We start from the raw sequence: 18,384 nt of genomic DNA, 5'->3' as shown, positions 1-18,384 counted from the left end.
ATTGCCACAATAATTTTTTCTAAGTAACTTACAATTATTTAGAGATGTTTTTATTGCGTTGGTGCGGGCCAAGTACAATACCCACTCTATAGGACAGGGTTGCCTTACGACAGATTTGTAAAATTTATACAAAACTTCATATTACAGAAGTAACTTTTTCCAGTGTTTTATTCTGTATGAAAATGCCAATATATGCCAGTATACAAATAGTTTAAATGTGAAATTAAAAAAATATTGAAATGATGAATGCCATAAAACTCTATTAGAAGCTGGCATATTATAGCATGTCCACAAAGTCCTAAAATTTCTTCCAAAACATAATCACTTATTTTTTAAAACCATAATATTTCACAAGTAATATGGGCACTCTTTCTGTGTCCTTCCATTGCACGCAATACCAGTGATATGTATCGATGGGGTATAACTGAAACGGGCTGCTTGTTTTCACGGAATTGTTTAGTGGTTTCAGCTATGCATGTATACAGCCTAAAGAGCCTTGACCTCATAAAAGAACTTCAGAGAGAACTTGGTTAGAGACTAAAACTTGAAGATCCATACTACTGTAATTAACTGTGTACCTTGGACCCCTCCAAAACACTGACATTCGCCTTACAGTAGAAAAAATTTTAGTTTGAAACACGAAGTTATGCCAGAGAGAGGAATGTTGTAGTGGGAAATGTCATGTCGAGGACTCCCCAGATAACTGAAGATCATCCCTGAATGTATTATTGTTCAGACCCATGCCTCCTACATTAGCTATCTGTCAGATCGCCTCCTGCTGTTACATACCACCACATAGGCGTAGTACTGCTCGTGTTAATATCCACTAAAGAGCTTAGGCAAATTGTCACTGCCACGTATTTGGAGTAAATAAATATTGTCATTTTCTCCTCACAGTGTGGTTGGTGGTGCCAAAAAAAAAAAGAGTTTTGCAATTGAGTTTTCATTATAAAATGTCATGTGGAGAGAGCAGAAAAGGTAAACTATTAAAAGTTTGTTCCATAGGAATTCTCTCAAAGGTGTGGTTTCCAAAGATAATGCATCCTAGAATTGTAGAATTTTTTTAAATGATTATTTTATTTTATTTATTTGACAGAGAGAGACACAGCGAGAGAGGGAACTCAAGCAGGGGGAGTGGGAGAGGGAGAAGCAGGCTTCCCGTGGAGCAGAGAGCCCGATGCGAGGCTTGATCCCAGGACCCTGGGACTCCAACCCGAGCTGAAGCCAGACACCTAACAACTGAGCCACCCAGGCACCCCTAGAATTGTAGAATTTTAAAATGGAAAGGGGAATTTTAAAATTAAAATTAAGTTAAAATTTAATAAATAATAACATAGTAAACAAGTAATAATTTTGTAGTCCAACCCTTTCATTTGTCAGAATAAACAGAAGCCGTGAAGGTTAAATGACTTATGAAGGTCATTCATTTGTTACCAAGATAATGCTTCTAGAGCAGTGTTTTTTCTTGGCCAGAATTTTAACATGCAAGTTTTCCATTTTAACTGGATCATATATTGTAGTGCCTCAATTTTACTTCTTTTTAAGACATGGAAATTGAATACAATATAAATAAAAACTATTAAGTTAATCTTTCTCATTGTTTATTTTTAAGCTAGAAAGGCAAATCAAATGTAGAACAATTATGATGGACTTTTCAATGGAACAGTTACCACAGATTTGGGGCCCACGTCTACTCTGAATTCCACAATATATGGTTTCCTCAACCTTAATTGGACCCCCCCAAAAAAAAATGTTGAAAGGTTTTTTTTTTTTTTTACAGACAAGGAACACTTGACAACATAAAAAACATTTATTTGGGAGTAAGAGATTTTCCCCCCCAAATAACAAGTAAGATGAGGTATAACTACCCTATTTCAATAATTTACAATTCAGCCAGTCACAAAGAATAAGGACCATATAACCATTTCTCTCTTGAAATGAGAAGGTGGGGTATGGAGTGGGAAAAAATATGATAAATCTTAAAAATTCCAAGGACAAGTTCCTTCTGGCTGGAGAGCGAGACAAAAGGGCCACCATACAAGCTCACACCGCAGTCTGTAAGACAGTGACAAGGTGACTACTTTATAGACGAAGATAGATGTGCTCTTGAACTTACAAGGGACCCCCTGCGTGTGAGAGGGAAAGGAAAGAACGTATTTTAGCATCATATGTTGCACTTATACCTAAAGAAAGGCTGTCAAGATGAGTATTTGACCAGTTCTCCATGGTAACTTTAATGAGTCTACATTTCAGCTCTGTGTCCTCAACACCCTCTATCTACATACAGCTCGAACGCACACGGCATCTGCCAGGCATGCCCACGAATTCCTGAGGTCCCAGCTGAGGGCCTCTGCCTCGGAGCTCAAAAAGCCCCTTGATCGCCAGTGGTTAACCATATCCGGAAGGCTCTGGAAGAGGTCTGCTGGGCAGCAGGACGGTTGCTGCTGCTAAGAGGCCTCTGGTTGGACTGGAGACCAGGAGCTGTGGGAAACCGAGAAACAAGGCTCAGATGGGAATAGCGGTGACGCTTTCAGCAACCCTGTATTGGCTATGGACCAACAAATGAGTTCGTTCCTCTCTCCTCACCACCAAACCCCACAGCTGGGAAAGGATGGACGTCTCCCCCAGACCCCACTCCCCAGTACATTTCATTAGCTACTTCATCTTCAAGTGAAAATGAGCCACTGATTAATTAATGCAACTATGGAAGCATAATTGCAAACCACTCTGCTGATATATGCAGATGTGTTTTACCTTTAATTACCAAGAGGGGGGAGAAAAAAGACAACTTGGAGTCTGAGCACCTAATTTGAAGGAAAATACTAGGAAATAATAGTCCCTCCCCCCAAGCACACGACTCCCAACCCATTCTATCTAAAAATCCTTTGCATTGTGGGTTTTATTTTTCGTTGTAAAAAAAAAATCGTTATTTTAAATTAGGTCTTAAAGAAAGAAGTTGGCATTTCTTATTCTTTGCCGAGTGGTCTGAGAAAGGCTCTATGAATGCACCTGAGGGGGAAAAAAAAAGATAGGATAATAAGATCTCTTTCAATTTTGTTTTTGAATCAATACCCGAAATAATGACCAGAAGCAAAAATCCACCGGTGCGTCAGCAAAGCAGGATGCTCGGCCAGCCCGCTTCATCCTGAGCTGTTCTGAGGGCTCCCCGACGCAGCTGCCGGCCACTAGAGCAGATAGATAATGTAGGACAGAATGACCAGGCCTATGATGGCAAAGAACATCAGGATGAAAATATCCAGCATCATGGAGTCCTTGGCCGAGGAAGCCTCTGGATGCCGGGCAAACGTGAGCCGTGAGCACGGAGGTTGCAGCCAGTGGAGAGAAATGGCTCCCTCTTCCCTCCACTGCTCCGTCTCTTCCCTTCCCCCTCCCAGGGCCCGAGACTAAGGGATGCTGCAGCTCCATCAGCAGCCTTCTCCACCTCCCCGCCCCCAACCCCAGCCAACCAATCACAAAGCCCGGAAGCGGGTAACCAAGGCACTGCTGGATTTAGACCCGGCAGAAGTGAAGAGGCTCAATTTCTCCCCAGGAACCCAATCCCACCCCTTCGTATCTAAATGGAGCCTGCATGATAGGGACGTAGGAGGAGATCTGATCTCTATCCGGATCCCCTAGGAATGAATCCTCCTTTGTCCTCTAACACATCGGTAGCAAATTCTCTCATAAAAATAATGGTTGGGAGTTGGGTGGGCCATGGGCAGGTTGTAAAGGTCAAGTTATTATGGAGGGACATAGACGTCTCGTGAGAGCCCCAGTTGGCCTCTCTGGGGTTGGAGCAAACGCTCGTGGGATCCCTGTACTGTGCCAGATACTGCACAGGGGCTGTAATTTCAACCTCTCTACAAGTCTTTTATAGATGAGGCTCAGAGCTGGTCAGGAACTTGCCTGATGTTTCATTGGAAGTGGGGGAGACCAAGATGGAAAACTAGGCTTACACACTCTGGAGACCATATTCTTCTCTCGCCTCCCGACTGGCCCACCCTTTTCGCCTGAAACGCCCCTCGCCCTCCCTGCACGGCTCAAATCCCTCCGTGTACGGTGGGAGGGCCAGGGGTCTCTCCTCCAGCTACTCCCTGTCTCTTTGTGGTCAGGACCCGCATTCTTGTTCTCTTCTGTGTCCTCTTCGGAGAGCTGGGGACAGCGTCCTATCCAGAGAGCGCACTATCAACTCCCAGGGCTGTCGCTGGGAGGGGAGAGTGCCTAGATATGCAAATTCAAGAGATGGCTTCTGAGGGCAAAGGAGAATTAATGTTTTATTTTTTTTAACTGGGTGGTGGGTACTCGGTTATGTCTTGTGTTGTTTTATGCCTTTTTGTGTCTTAATCATTCCCTATTAAAAATACTCCCCGTGACGTCTCTGAGGGCTGGTGTCCTCGGCTCCACCCTAAAGAGTTCCTTTGAAGGCCCTGGGGGACATGGGGGGGGAGGGAGAGGGCACGGGTGACCCCCTTCCACATGCTAGGCTGCGGGAACTGAGGGCCCTTCTAGAAGAGGGTCTAGAAACTGCTCCCATTGGCCCATGCCCAGGAGGTTAGAGCCCAGAGCTTTCTGCGAGCGGGAGGGCTTCCCTCCCGAGCCGACTGTCCCCTCCAGTCGCTCCGGTGAATGAAGCCTCCTGGGAGGGAGGGCTGCCCCTCAGCCGACAAAAGGGGGCAGGCCAACAGGAGGCAAGATTTACCAACTCATTCCCTTCTGCTGGGAAAATACCAGGCGGCCTGTTCCTTCGGAGAGGGAGCGGGTGTTGGTACTGTCTTCAGCGTTCCCCCCCGCCCCCCCCCCCCAAGCCTCTGACACCTCCTTACACCGCTCCAGCCCTGCAGACCCACCTCTTTCCTTCTCTCCACGACCAGGGCTCAGGGAGGGCCCCTTTCAACTCCGCCACGGCCTTCCTGCTGAGCCCCCGGTGGGAAGTGCCCCTCTGCACAAAGCAGCTGGACAGGAGACATGGGCCTGGGAGGGAAGGCTCCAGACTCCTTCTCTACCACTGTCCCCTTCCCAACCCTGCAGAAGAGGGGAGGCCACCTGGCCTTCTGGTGGGAAGTCGGACCCAGGGCAGCTGGAGCAAAAGGCCGGTAGGGGGGGATACAAAGACGTGAGGTGCAAAGGGCAGGGGCGCAGGGCCCACCTTGGCCAGGCAGCGCGGCGTGAGGCTGTGAGCGTCGCACTGCGGGTCCTAAGCCCTCAGGCCGGGCCACACTGGCTGTGCAACTTCCACCAAATCACGGCCTCCCCGGGTTTCAGAACCCCATCCATGAGACAGACATGGCTGTAGGTCCTCGGCTGATGCATACTGCTTTGGGCTGGTAGGATGGCTTCCTCCCGTCTTAGCCCACCCAGACTGACCCCGTCATTTCATTCCTCATACTGCGCCAAGCTCTTCCTGCGCGCCAGGCAGCAGCAGGGGGGGCTAAAAGTGCCCCCGGGCCGGTCTCCTGCATCAGTCAACACATCCTTGCTGAGCAGCGATGGGCCTGGCCCAGGGCAGGCACTGGGATTTCGAGGACTTCGACCCATTACCTGCCTTGTGACGGCCCTGGCTAGCGGGAGGCAGGTGTTAACCAGGGAAATCAGACAGGAAGAGGGAAATCCAGGAGCTCGGGTACGTGTCCGGGAGTGCCACCAGGCTGGGCAGGTGCAGAGTGGCAGGAAGAATTCTCCATGAGAAGGAGGTGCCGAGTCCCCATTGCAGAGCCAACTTCTGCTCCAGGCTGACGGCTTTCAAACTGGTCATTCTCTCCCTGAAGGGCAGCAGGGCTCTCGGGTTCGGGAGGGTGCCCGGCTAATGCCCCGAACACTTGGTGCGCGCACACACAGCACTTCAGAGCCAGAGAGAAAACCAAGTCCACAGGTAAAAATTATACTTTTATTGAGTCACCAGGAGAAAGATTCACTTGTGGTCCAAGTCAAACGTTGAGAATCATTAACAGGCCAGAAAGAGTTGATCCCAAGCACAAGCCCACGAGGGAGGGGACCAGAACAGACCAAGAAAAGACAACCACCCCATATAAAAAGAACGGACGGCTTCACACACACACACACACACACACACACACACACACACACACGGATGAAATGTTTGGACAGAGGCAAATTTCACATGGTAATTTGTTTCTTTTTAAATACAGGTTTGTGGGGTGGTGGTTTTTTTTTCCAGCTATTAAAAAAAAAAAAAAAAGGCCCAAAAGTGCGTATGTGAGAGGAAAAAGGCAGAAATGAAGCAGTAAGGTCATTTTCCCTGGAGGGACATGAGGAAGAAAATAGGAAGCAGTGTGACAGAATTCACTTTTCTCACCACTGGGCTTCTTGTATTTTCTTATTGGTCCACTGAAGTTATATTCACATTCTAGCTTTGATGCATCATCTTTCCTGGGATTAGACTGGCCAAAGACCTTTGCGAACTGTATGAAAAGGCCAGGGACTCGGCCCAACCCTTGGTTCTGTGCTCTTGTAGGGTTGGATGGTTCTGGAAAGAAGCAAGGATGCCTAGCAGCCCCTGGGTCCCTCAGCACCAGTGTGACAGTCCTTCTCTCTGGGGGTGTATAAGAAAAAGCCCCGTTTTTAGGATGGGAGCAGCAGAGGGGCCGGCAGCAAGGTCCCAGTGGCTGGCCTGCCTTGTTCTCGAAGAGAACAAAGCGAAGGGAAAACAGGCCGCTTCCTGCTCCTCTAGGCTTTCCTCCCATCACTCTCCGCACTCCCAGCAGATCCTCCCACAAGAGCCGTCTCTGACCTTTGGTCCCCAAATCCAAGCTGTGCTTTGAGATCAAGAGGAAAGGTAGTGGACTGCTGCCTCCCCAAAGCTCCCCAAACTGTTTCCTTTCTGCCTCCCTCATCCCCCAAACCGTCCAACAATAAAGACCCTCCACCTGCCTTCACCTCGGCCGGGGCCAGAGGAGGGAGATGGGTCGGGCAGGGGGCTCCCCCGCCCCCGCCAACAGTCCTTTCTCCATCCTTCTGATTTGGGGAAAATATTCCATCAACCCCCAAGCAGTGAGGACCTGACTGCTGAGATTTGCCTGCAGGGTGCCCCCCCTCCCCTGAAGGGACAAGGAGGCAAACACGGCAACTGGGGAGCCTGAGGTGAAGACAGGAGGGGGAGGCCCAGAGGGGTGTTGAGAGAGCCCAGAGATGAATAAAGCCAAGCAAGGGTCGTCACAGCTGCCAACGAGCGAGAAGGGACTTGGAGATAGCACCATCTTTCCCTTCCTCATCCCGGGGTCTGTGCTTCCAGTTTTGAAGCCCTGGGACCTTCTCCTTCTGCTTCAAGGGGACTGAGGTTAGCGAGGGGGAGGCCGGGGAGCAGTGAGGCACCCCCAGTGTGGGTGACACAGGGTGGTCTGATGCCCTCCTCTGAAGCCCGGGGCACTGATTTGGGAGGGAAAGAATAGGCCTAGAGCCACGAAGCCTGCCCCCACCCTCACCCCAGCAAGCTGTGGGCCCCAACATCAGCCCCACCCACTCTACAACCACCCCCCTTTACCTCTGCCCGGCACACTGGAAGGGGGGTGGGTGGGCTTCCGCCGTTTGGCAATCGAAGGAAAGGAGGAATTTTCACACCAAAGAAACCACAAGGGACGTCTCTCCCCTGGGGCCCTCCCAGAGACTCCCACAGGCCTGGACCCTGACTGCTTCATTGCCACTAGCCTGTCACAGATACAGACAAGCTCCTTCCCCACATGCGGAGTCCTGGAGACAGAGAGGTCCTGTGGCTTTGCACAGTTCCAGTCCACTTGGCTGTGGGCCGAGGAGGGGCGGCTGTGGGAGGCCTGAGACATCTTCCCATGGGGAGGAGGGGGGTGTGGCCCACCTAACCCAGAGCTCAGGGGGGCTGGCTCGTGGTTCAGGAGACAGCCGGGGCGCCTGGGGACTGGGGAGAGGAGGAAGGAAAGGGGCTGTGGGAGATAACACCCCGTTCCCCTCCTTCCTGCAGCCGTCCCTAAAAGTAAGAAAGGCGAGAGCACTTGACTCAAGCCGTGCTTCCTGGGGAGCTCCTCGCCCACACCGCTCTGTGTGGGCAGGAGAGCGAAATCACAGTGTGAGAAGGAACACATGTGGGGAGGGACAAATGAATCCCAACGCGGGAACTCTACCCTCCTCTGTGGTCCTTGAGAGTGGGAGAGGGTGGTGAGGGGCCCCCTCGGAGGGCCGGCAGCCCTGTCTTTGAGAAGCAGAGGCAAAGCCCCTCCCAGGGGCGAGGGTGGTAGGGTCCCATCTGGGAATGCACAGAGCCCCTCCCCTGGGAGTCCTGGAAAGTTGGGGTGTGTGAGGAGGGGCAGGAAGGTCTGAGGGGGCAGGAAAGAGAGAAGGCAGAGGCCTGGGAGCCAACGGGTCTCCAATCCTGGACCAGCTCCCCGGGCCTCAGCCCCCACTTCCCCCCCAGAGCTCCACACCTGTTCCGTCCAGAGAGAAAACCGAGAAGTTGGTCAAGGGGAAAACGTGCCAGAGGAAGAGCCCGCAAAAGTGGCAGAACAAGGCTTCAGTTGGCAAGAGAAGCTGGAGGAGGGTGGGAATAAACAAGCTGTCGCAGATTTAAAAAAACAGAGACACTGAAGGGTGGACAGGTCCGCCGAGGACAGATGCAATGGCGTGGAATGCACTGAAGACGGCCGGGGGCGGGGCGGGGCCGGGGGCTCAGATGGCCTCCACGTAGTTGGCCGGCAGCATCCCCGTGTCGCCGGTGCGCTCCACGGTCCCATACATCCAGCCGTCGTCGATCTGCTGCACGTTGACGATGGTGTCCCCGTCCTGGAAGGAGACTTCGTCCTCATCGGCAGCGCTGTAGTCATATACAGCGCGGTACCGCTTCTGCAAGGGTGGGGGCGCGGTCAGCCTGGGGCCCGGCCAAGCAGAGAACCCGGGGCTGGCGGGCCGGGAAGGCTCTGCCGTGAATTTTCTCACCTCCGGGTCTCACTGTCTGAGACCCATCACCCTCTCCAGCCCTATCTGGCATCTCTGAAGAGCCAGGCTCTGGGACAGGGACTGAGATTTGCCACAGCTCTGCCCCACCTCTTGCAACAGGAATGCAGCAGGTCCAGTGAATACAAGGCTTGATCGTGTTCTAAAGACTTCGTCTGGGGAGAAAAATCTCCAGGGGCCACAAGAGGTTCCACTCTCCAACCTCAGCCAAAATCCTAAGTTTAAGGCCCTGGCCTGGGAAATGCCCAGGGAAAGCACCTGCCGTCCACCTGCGGTCTTGGAGGTGGGCAAGATTCTTTTTTTTTTTTTTTTTAAGATTTATTTATTTATTTATTTGAGAGAGAGAGAGAATGAGAGATAGAGAGCACGAGAGGGAAGAGGGTCAGAGGGAGAAGCGGACTCCCTGCCGAGCAGGGAGCCCGATGCGGGACTCGATCCCGGGACTCCAGGATCATGACCTGAGCCGAAGGCAGTCGCTTAACCAACTGAGCCACCCAGGCGCCCTGGTGGGCAAGATTCTAACATCCTCGCTGCCCTTTACATGGACTTGACTCCAGGGGTCAGCTCAGCCTTCATGGTCCCCCAGCTTGGGCCCTGGGATCTGTGTGCCCATGGGTCTAGGACTGGAGGGGCCCCTCAGGGACCTCCCAGATCTGCCCCCATGGCTCCACTCCACTGGGACCCCTGCTCAGCCCTTCTGTTTCTGGCCTCCAATCTGTTCATCCACTGTGATCTCAGGGGGAGCTTTCCAAACTGCAAACCTGGTCGTGTTACTCCCTGGCTTTAAAATCCTTCAGTGGTGTCCCACCTTCTTGAGCACCAATTTTTTTTTTTTTTTTTAAGATTTTATTTTTAAGTAATCTCTACACCTAACGTAGACCCCAAGATCAGGAGTCACATGCTCTATCGACTGAGCCAGCCAGCACCAAATTGCAAACTTTCTTTCGAGCAGCAGAAACCAGCTCCATCAGCCCCGAAGGCTATGTGTAGGATAAGAGGTCAACCCCGCCCCACGAAGTGACCTTGGTCTCTTATCACCAACCCTGCCTCTATCTCTTGGGCTGAACAGCCGCCAGCTACGCCTGCATCCTGCGACAGCCTCCTCCCTCGTCTCCCTGCTTCTGCCCTCAACCTTCTGCGGCCTCTGCTCACTGAGCCACCAGTGATCCTTTAAAAACATAAATCAAAACCTGTCACGCGGCATTGCTCACCAATCACAAAGGCCTTCCCGTGGCCTACGAGCCCCTGCAGGATCTGACCTTATCTCCTCCCCTCTTCCTCCTCTAATCGCCTTGGCCTTCCTGCTGGCCCCAGGGCCTTTGCAGTTGCTTTCTCCCTGAACCACTCACTCTTTCATCTTATTGAGGACTCTGCTGCTCTCCCTCCCATCACTCTGCTGTCTTTTTCTTCCCAGCATGTGCCTCTATCGGACCTTAAATATTATACACCTACTTGTTCATTGCCTTCTTATTTGTCTCCCTGACTGAAATATAAGCTCCAAGATGGCAGGAAGGTGGTCTTTTATTCAGAGCCAAACCCCTAGTGTCCAAAACAGGTTTAGCGAGTATGTGAAGGCCTGGCTAGTCTATCTGGAATCTTATCCTACAGATGACTTCTCAGGTCCTGCCCAGCACCCCACAGGGCATGGACAATCCCTTGTTTACTCCCTTGTGCCCAGGGCATGAGGCTCCAGGAGGACACCTATCTCAGGCTATTTTACTTCTCTAAGTATTGTCTCTCCTGCTCCTCCATGAGCTACTACTTCCAATTCCCAGGAACCGAGCACAGAGGAGCTGAGCGCAGCCAGGAGCTCAGGCTGGGTGGCTCAGCAGCCCCCTCCGTGGGATAGGCAGCAGGGTTTACAGACCGGGGACTTCAAGTCTAAGGGTGGTAAGCCTGATCCGGCCCCATTTCCTACTTTGCTCATCACTGACTTGGCAATGTCGCTGAGTGCCTGCTCTGTGCCTGGCTCAGAGCCGATGAACCAAGAGGACACGGCCGTGCCCGCACAGAGCTGCAAATCCAGCAGGGGATGCACACAGAAGTTAACAAACAGAACAGTTCTGAGTTGGGAAAAGTGCTCTGGAAGGGAACCAGTGGGGCGGGGGCAGTGACAGAGAGGTCAGGGGAGACCCATTTGACATCGGGGTGTTTGGGAGGACCCCTCGGAGGCAGGGGCAAGCTGAGATCTGAAGGATGTTGGGGGGGTCATCCTCATGAAGAGTGGGGAGCAGGACCAAGGTATGGAAGGCCCCAGACAGAAAGGTGCCTCATGTGCTCCTGGGAAGCTAGAGGCAGGAAACTAAGCGTGTGTGTGTGTGTGTGTGTGTGTGTGTGTGTGTGTGTGTGTGTGTGTGTGTGTGTGTGTGTGTGTGTGTGTGTGTGTGTCTGTGTGTCTGTGTGTGTGTCTGTGTGTGTCTGTGTGACTTGTGCAAGCTACACCCGGAGCTGGAACGCTGGGCCCCAACCCCAGCCCAGGGCTCGGTGTACTGACCACAATGCGTCTGCTCAGAGGCTAAGGTCCCTATCACCTGCAGAGGACACTAGGAGCTGGGCTCAAAGGTCAAGGGAAGCCAAGCCGCCTGGTTGGGTTTCTAAGGAGAATCTAGGAGCTGTGACCACGAGGCCTTCCCTGAACCCATCCACCTCTGGCCTCCCCAGGCTTCCGACCCCCATCCCACCTCCCAGCTCCAGGATCTCTCCCTCTGGCCGGAGCTACTCACCCCGCCCCCGCCTGGGGCACTGCGTGGTATGGAGACCGGGGCCGCAGGCTCCTTGTAACCACCATAGGACTGAGCCACCTGCTGTGGCTGGGGCTGCTGGTAAACTGCAAGAGGGGGGGACAGGACTCAGAAACTGTCACGCCAAACCCAATCCCTCCCAGAACCTCCGTCCTTCCCCCACGAGGCCCCTATCACGCGCTTCCACCCCCTGCAACCTTGCTCAGCCCTCACTTCTCAAAGGCTCATCTGCCTGGGCGTGCACATCTGCTGGTGTTGCATACTCTGCAACAGGGGCTGTATCTCCACCAACACGCTGGGACCCACCACGGACCCTGACCCCGGTGCTCATGGTGCCCCCACCCCCGCTGGGATGGGGCCTGAGGGCTTGTGCAAGCACACACACGCGTGTGCCTGTGCACAAGGATTCTCTGCAACCTCCTCCCCATCCCACAGTGGGCCTGCTCTCAGGCCCATCCCCGTCACAGGCCTCACGCTCACCCGGGGCGCTGGCTGGGATGTGGTGGGGCAGCTGCTGCCGTTCCTGGGCATCTCGGCGCTCAGGCTCCAGGCCCTCGCCCCCGCTGGGGCCCATGCGGCTCTTCTCAAACTCCTCGTGGTATTTTATCTGCAGCGGCAGAAAGTGCTGGGTGAAGGACTCAGCAAACCAAGCAAAGCTCCCTTCCTGTGGCCACTTAAGATCGCCCAGGAGAGGAGAGACTCCCCGAGGGCTACAGGCACAGGGGACCAGGTTCCTGTGTGCCCTTGGACAAGCTACTTAACCTTGCTGGGCCTCAGTCTCCACCTCTGTAATATGGGACATCAGTGTCTACCTCAGGTGTTGTGGGAGAATGACAGGGACGCCTGCTGAGTACCTGCTGGGCGCCAGGCACTGCGCTAGGCGTTCTACCTCACAGGCGCATTTTAGCCTGTCGGCACCCAAGAGAGGGTATATGACAGTCCCCGTCTAACAAGAAGGAAACGAAGGCACGGACAAGCTGAGTGAGTCGCCCCGAATCGTGCAGATTCTGAGGCCCATGCGCTTAATCATGAGGCAATCCGGCCTCTGTGGGCGTGACCTCACAGAGCTCTGCTGAGGACCCCAGGCTGGAGGACAAGCAACGTGGGGTCCTCCTTCCTCATCGAGGAAGGGAGGCGAGCAAAGCCTGCCCTGTTCTCTGGAGCAGAAGGAACCAGTGATTCTGTGCCCCAAGGCCTGATGGGAGCTGTCCCAAACCAGGGCAGTCCCTTTTGGCATCCGCTCCCACTTTCTCTGCTGCCTTCTCTCCCACTTGTTGGCATTCGCTTTGCAAGGAGGGCAAGAGTTAACACTCGGCCAGGCACGGCTAACACTTAGTAGCTGGGCTAAAGGTCTGCGGGCGTGGTCTGGGTCACCACCACTCCCTCCTTTCCCTGCCCCTTCCCTCTGGGCCCCAGTAGGGACCCACCCCCAAATGGCGAGATGGGCTGAGCGCCATTCCTCACAGGGAGGCAGCCAGCCTTGGCCAGACTGAAAACCTATGGGATCCCTCAACTCCTACTCAGAAGGGCACCCAGGAGTGAAGTTTTCAGACACAGGGCCAGTGCCCTGCTCTGAGATTCCAAAGACAAGAGCAAAAGGCGAGTGTCCCTGAGCCCCACTCCCTCAGTGACCCCTGTCCACTGGGGGGGGGGGGGGCGTGACAAGGAGGAGGGGCCACCCCTCCTGAGGTCTTGAGGCTCACAAGGCAACTGCCCTTCCGACTTTTGTCCTAGGGGTTGGAAGGGTCAGCTTCCTGTGTTTACTTTCTGTGGAAGAAAAGAGACCTGACCCCAGGAGCTAGTGACCAGGGGAAGGGGAGTGCACGTGTAGAAGCGGACAGAGGCCTGCACTGGGGGGACAGGTGTCCCTAATGCTGGCGGCCCAGCTTCTCTGGATATGAAGGAGTGACAGGAAGCCCTGGGGAAGAGGGTACATCGGTCCCAGCTCCTTTTCTGTACCAAGGAGCCAATGCCTAGAGCTATCCCCACTCAAGTGTCCTACAGACTCAGTCCCTCAGCACAGGCGCAGTGGCCCTCCCATGCCTCACCCCTGGAAGGTCATCAGTGTGACCCTGCGAGAGTCCCTACCCCTCTGGGCCTCAGTTTCCTGATCTGTAAACAAGGCTCTGGTACCATCTGTTCCCAAGAGGTCCTGAGGCTCCGGACCAGGTCTAGCAACCAAACCAGACTCGAGAGCTGAAAGCAAGTATGGACATGCATATGTTTCCACACGTGGCTGGTAGAATCGCTCTTGGTCCTTACAAAGCCACTACACAGGAGTAGGTATTTATAAAACTAGGGCCAGCTGCCCCAGGTGGATGCAGTTGTGGCGGCCAGAACACAGAAGAACCCTCCCCACCGCCACCGACGTACATACCACCTGTTACTGTTAATATTAATAACCTTCCCATTTGCTCAGTGACTCACACCAAGCGCACGAAGGCTCTCTGAGCATTATCTCCTCTGGCCCCGGTGATAATCACCCTAGAAAAAAAAGCTGGACAGGTACACTTTAATTCCCATTTTACAGAACAGGAAAACGTGCTCAGAAGTTCAATGACTTCCCAAGACAGAGCTTTCATTGCTCAGGAAGGGCTGAGGCTGGTGACATAGGGACACAGTCACCGCTAGATAGGCCCTCTCCTGGGGACAGGCACGGAGCAGAGTGACCACATGCCCAAGCACCCCCCTCGTCCTACTTCATGTCTATTGTTCTGGAATAAACGTGGGTAGCGCGCCTCTCACTCGAACAGGGACGAAGTCCACGAGGTCACCCTAACTTTGAGGGAAGAAGAGCCAGCGCAGCAGGGACAAGCGGGGCGCAGCCCCTCTGCCTAGGCCAACTGGGATAGGCCCCACCACTCCCCACTTCCTCTCCCTCCCTTCCCAGCAAATGAGAAAATTGTGTTATTTCTTTGCCGACCCACCAAATGGTGTGAGAAGCAAATAGGCACGCTCAAAGGAGTTTGCATATCTAAAAGGGAAAGAAACATTTTCCAGACTCCAGGGGTCTGGCTGGTCCCTGCTCCATAGTCGGCAGAGTTTGATCTTCCAAGAGCCCTGAATGGGGGTCACCATAAGCCCAGAGGTGTCACCAGGGCCTCAGCTTAAGAACGGTCAAGGGCACCTGGGTGGCTCAGTCGGTTTAGCGTCTGACTCTTGGTTTCGGCTCAGGTCATGATCTCATGGGTCATGGGATCGAGCCCCTGTGTCAGCTCTGCACTCAGCGTGGAGTCTGCTTGAAAGCTTCTCTCCCTCTGCCCTCCCTCCCTCTCTCTCTCTTCCCCCTCTCCGTCTCTCTCAAATAAATAAATAAATCTTAAAAAAAAAAAATAAAGAACTGTCGTGGGCCCCCAAGCACCCTGTTCTATGCCCAGAAGGTCCAAGTGCACATGGGTTGAGAGGCCCAGGCCCCTGCTAGCCAGGACTCAGGAATGACTAGTGGAAGGTCCATTCCACAGCTAAATAAAGAAACCCATTTTCTCTGCTAGCCAACGTTCTGTTTTCTGAACCCCTGCTCTCCTGACTGTGATGGAAAACAAAGGTTTGACGCTGCACAACGTTCCCACATGATTCTATATCATGGTCCAAAAGGGAACATAGGCTCTGAATGGAATCATCAACTCACCAGCCAGAGTCTATTTTTTTTTATAACAATGTCTCCCACTTTCTGAGGGCTGATTTTGTGCCCTTACATGGATCATTCATTTCCTTTTCTCAGCCAGCCCTACTACTATGTATCACTATCACCCCCCATTTTATAGATGGGGGAACCGACACTCCGGAGAGGGTAACTGGTGGGTTAGCAGACTCCAGTTCTCACACTGCGTCCTTACATCTCAGCTACCAGGTAATACTGCTCCCTATCACAGACTAACCACATATATACTTTTAAACAAATGTGAATCTGTGTTCACCTTCATTAGTCAACAGAGAAATGCAAGTTAAAACCACAAGAAGATACCATTACACAAAATCAAAATGGCTAAAGTGAGTAAGTCTAAGGATGCTGAGCAATGGAAACTCATCACTGCGGACAGAATAAATCAGTACAGCCACTTGAAAAATAGATCAGCATTATCTGGTAAGATAGAAGGATCGTAAACTCTAAGACCCGGCAATTCCACTCCACGTGAACACCAGGAAATATGGGGACATCCAGAGCGTGTGGAAGTAATCACAAGTCCACCAGAGTTGATAAACAGTGGTATAAGCATTAAATGGAACACTATTTGGCAATGAAAAAGAATGACCTATAGCTACGTGCAAATATGTACATGAATCTTTAAACCCAGTGTTGACCAAAGGAAGACACAAAAAGGGCGCCTGGGTGGCTCAGTCGTTAAGCGTCTGCCTTCGGCTCAGGTCACGATCCCAGGGTCCTGGGATCGAGCCCCGCATCGGGCTCCCTGCTCCTCGGGGAACTTCCTTCTCCCTCTCCCACTCCCCCTGCTTGTGTTCCCTCTCTCGCTGTCTGTCAAATAAATAAATAAAATCTTTAAAAAAAAAAGACACAAAAAGAATACCTAGTATATGTTTAAAGTCAGGAAAAACAAAACTATGGCATTTAGTAATATATAGTTACATATTAAAATTAGAAAAAAGAGGGGCACCTGGGTGGCTCAGTTGGTTAAGCGACTGCCTTCGGCTCAGGTCATGATCCTGGAGTCCCGGGATCGAGTACCGCATCGGGCTCCCTGCTCGGCAGGGAGTCTGCTTCTCCCTCTGACCCTCTTCCCTCTTGTGCTCTCTATCTCTCATTCTCCCTCTCTCAAATAAATAAATAAAATCTTTTAAAAAAAAAATTAGAAAAAAGAGGGGCGCCCCAGGCTCCATTGGTTAAGTGTCTGCCTTCCACTCAGGTCATGATCCCAGAGTCTGGGGATCGAGCCTCGCATCGGGCTCCCTGCTCAGTGGGGAGTCTGCTTCTCTTTTTGCCCCTCACCCCTCGTGTGCCCTCTCCCAAATAAATAAATAAAATCTTTAAAAAATGAAATAAAATTAGAAAAAAGAAAGCACAGCACATGCTCTCAAAAATTACACTCAGGTTATTCCACGAGCCTGCCTCCCGGTCATTTGACCCTGGGCATGGAATTTTTGTTTGACGTTACTATTTACTACTGAGTAGGCCCAGCCTCTAAAGACTGAAGCTAACTTACAGAATACATGTTGCTAATTACTTTTCACTGATAGAAATGTAAAGCATTTCTGCCTGTGGTGAAGATATTCCCAAAGTTTATGGTTTTATGGTCCTGTAGAACATTACCCAGTTCTGCACTAATGGCAGGGCAGTAACCAGTTCTGGGTCTCTTTGTATCCAGCTCTTTGACTGACTAGGCAGCAGGTCCGCCTGTCCTAACCTCCAGCATAATTAAGTGAAATATATGATAGGCGCTCACTGTAGAAGAGTTAGGTTTTTAGCACTTTAAAAGCTCTTTTTTTAAGATTTTATTTATTTGAGAGCGAGCGAGCGAGGACATGAGAGGGGGGAGGGTCAGAGGGAGAAGCAGACTCCCCGCTGAGCAGGGAGCCCCAGGAGGGACTCGATCCGGGGACTCCAGGATCATGACCCTAGCCGAAGGCAGTCACTTAACCAACTGAGCCCCCCAGGTGCCCTAAAAGCAGAGGAGTTCGGGTTGAGGGGGAGGGGAGTTCCAGGAATGTTTCTTGACTTGCACAGTGAACATAGGTGTTTACTGTATGGGTTGTTACTGGGTGTTACATTTCACAGAAAAAGACACAGGACTATACACAGAAAATCAATATATAAGTAGGTACATAAGATAAACAAAAGCAGAACTACTCTACCCGGAGGCAGGGGCTCCCATAAAAGGGTCTCAGCCGTGAAAATTTCCCAGTGCATTACAGCCGTTGGAACTCAGGATCAAAGGCCATTCCAGAAGGATACACTGCATTCCAGAGCATGCGGCCCTAGCCTCTCAACCCTTTCCATGCCCCTAACGAAGACACAGTTCCCCCAGAAAGTTTCACACATTCTCAGTACCAGACAATGGCCCAACTTCTCAACCAAGCTTTACTCCCTGCCTTTCCTTTAGTCACAGTGCAGAAAGCAGACAGTTCTGCCTTTACAGAAATGGTAATTATACTGACCACATTGATCTGATGGATGACAGATCGCACACATCCAAAGCCTTTAAACACCACCTGGGGGAGACCAGACACTTTTTCAAAATAGTCTCGCTTGTAAATCCTCTAATCTGGAACATATTCCTCCGGGGAGGTAAAAGTCATCTCTTCTCAAGATGGTCTGACCTGTTTGGAAACAGCTAGGGGTCGTTGGGTGCTAACCTGGGAAGTGAGTGACAAACTACACAGAATGGATACTAAACAAAGGTGTGGCTCTCTCTAAACACTTATCTTTGCCAAAACGCTTCTGGAGGTCGGGCCTACTTAACGGCTCTAAGGGTGTCAAGCTCCCTGAGAGTTTGGGGATGTGGCTGGGCCTGGCACTCTCTGACTTAGGGCTTGGTGAAGCTTTTCCAGGCTTTTAAGTAATGGTTCTCAAACTTCACTGAGCACCACCGGAACCCAGTGAATGTGTTTAAAATACTGGTTCCTTGATTTCGGCTCAGGTCATGATCTCAGAGTCATGGGATGGAGCCCCGTGTCAGGCTCCCCACTCAGCAAGGAGTCTGCTTGGGATTCTCTCCTTCTCCCTCTGTCCCTCTCCCTGCTCTCTCTCTCAAAT

General features: G+C 51.9%; 1 protein-coding gene across 2 annotated transcripts in view; it reads right to left on the bottom strand.

Moving 5' to 3' along the window:
- Window positions 1–5,862: 5,862 nt before the first annotated feature.
- The window catches only part of LASP1 (LIM and SH3 protein 1), a 40,171-nt gene continuing 27,649 nt past the window's right edge, over window positions 5,863–18,384 (bottom strand). For both annotated transcript variants that reach the window (XM_027625875.2, XM_027625876.2), the window contains 3 exons: window positions 12,156–12,282; window positions 11,658–11,761; window positions 5,863–8,823 (listed from right to left, as the gene is read on the bottom strand). In XM_027625875.2, coding sequence (XP_027481676.1) covers window positions 8,650–8,823; window positions 11,658–11,761; window positions 12,156–12,282 — 405 coding nt within the window. In that variant the 3' untranslated portion in view covers window positions 5,863–8,649. The remainder of the gene's footprint in view (window positions 8,824–11,657; window positions 11,762–12,155; window positions 12,283–18,384) is intronic.

Source organism: Zalophus californianus, chromosome 16 (assembly GCF_009762305.2).
Source record: "Zalophus californianus isolate mZalCal1 chromosome 16, mZalCal1.pri.v2, whole genome shotgun sequence".
In the NCBI taxonomy this organism is placed as follows: Eukaryota; Metazoa; Chordata; class Mammalia; order Carnivora; family Otariidae; genus Zalophus; species Zalophus californianus.
This window is presented reverse-complemented; position numbering and strand designations above follow the sequence as displayed.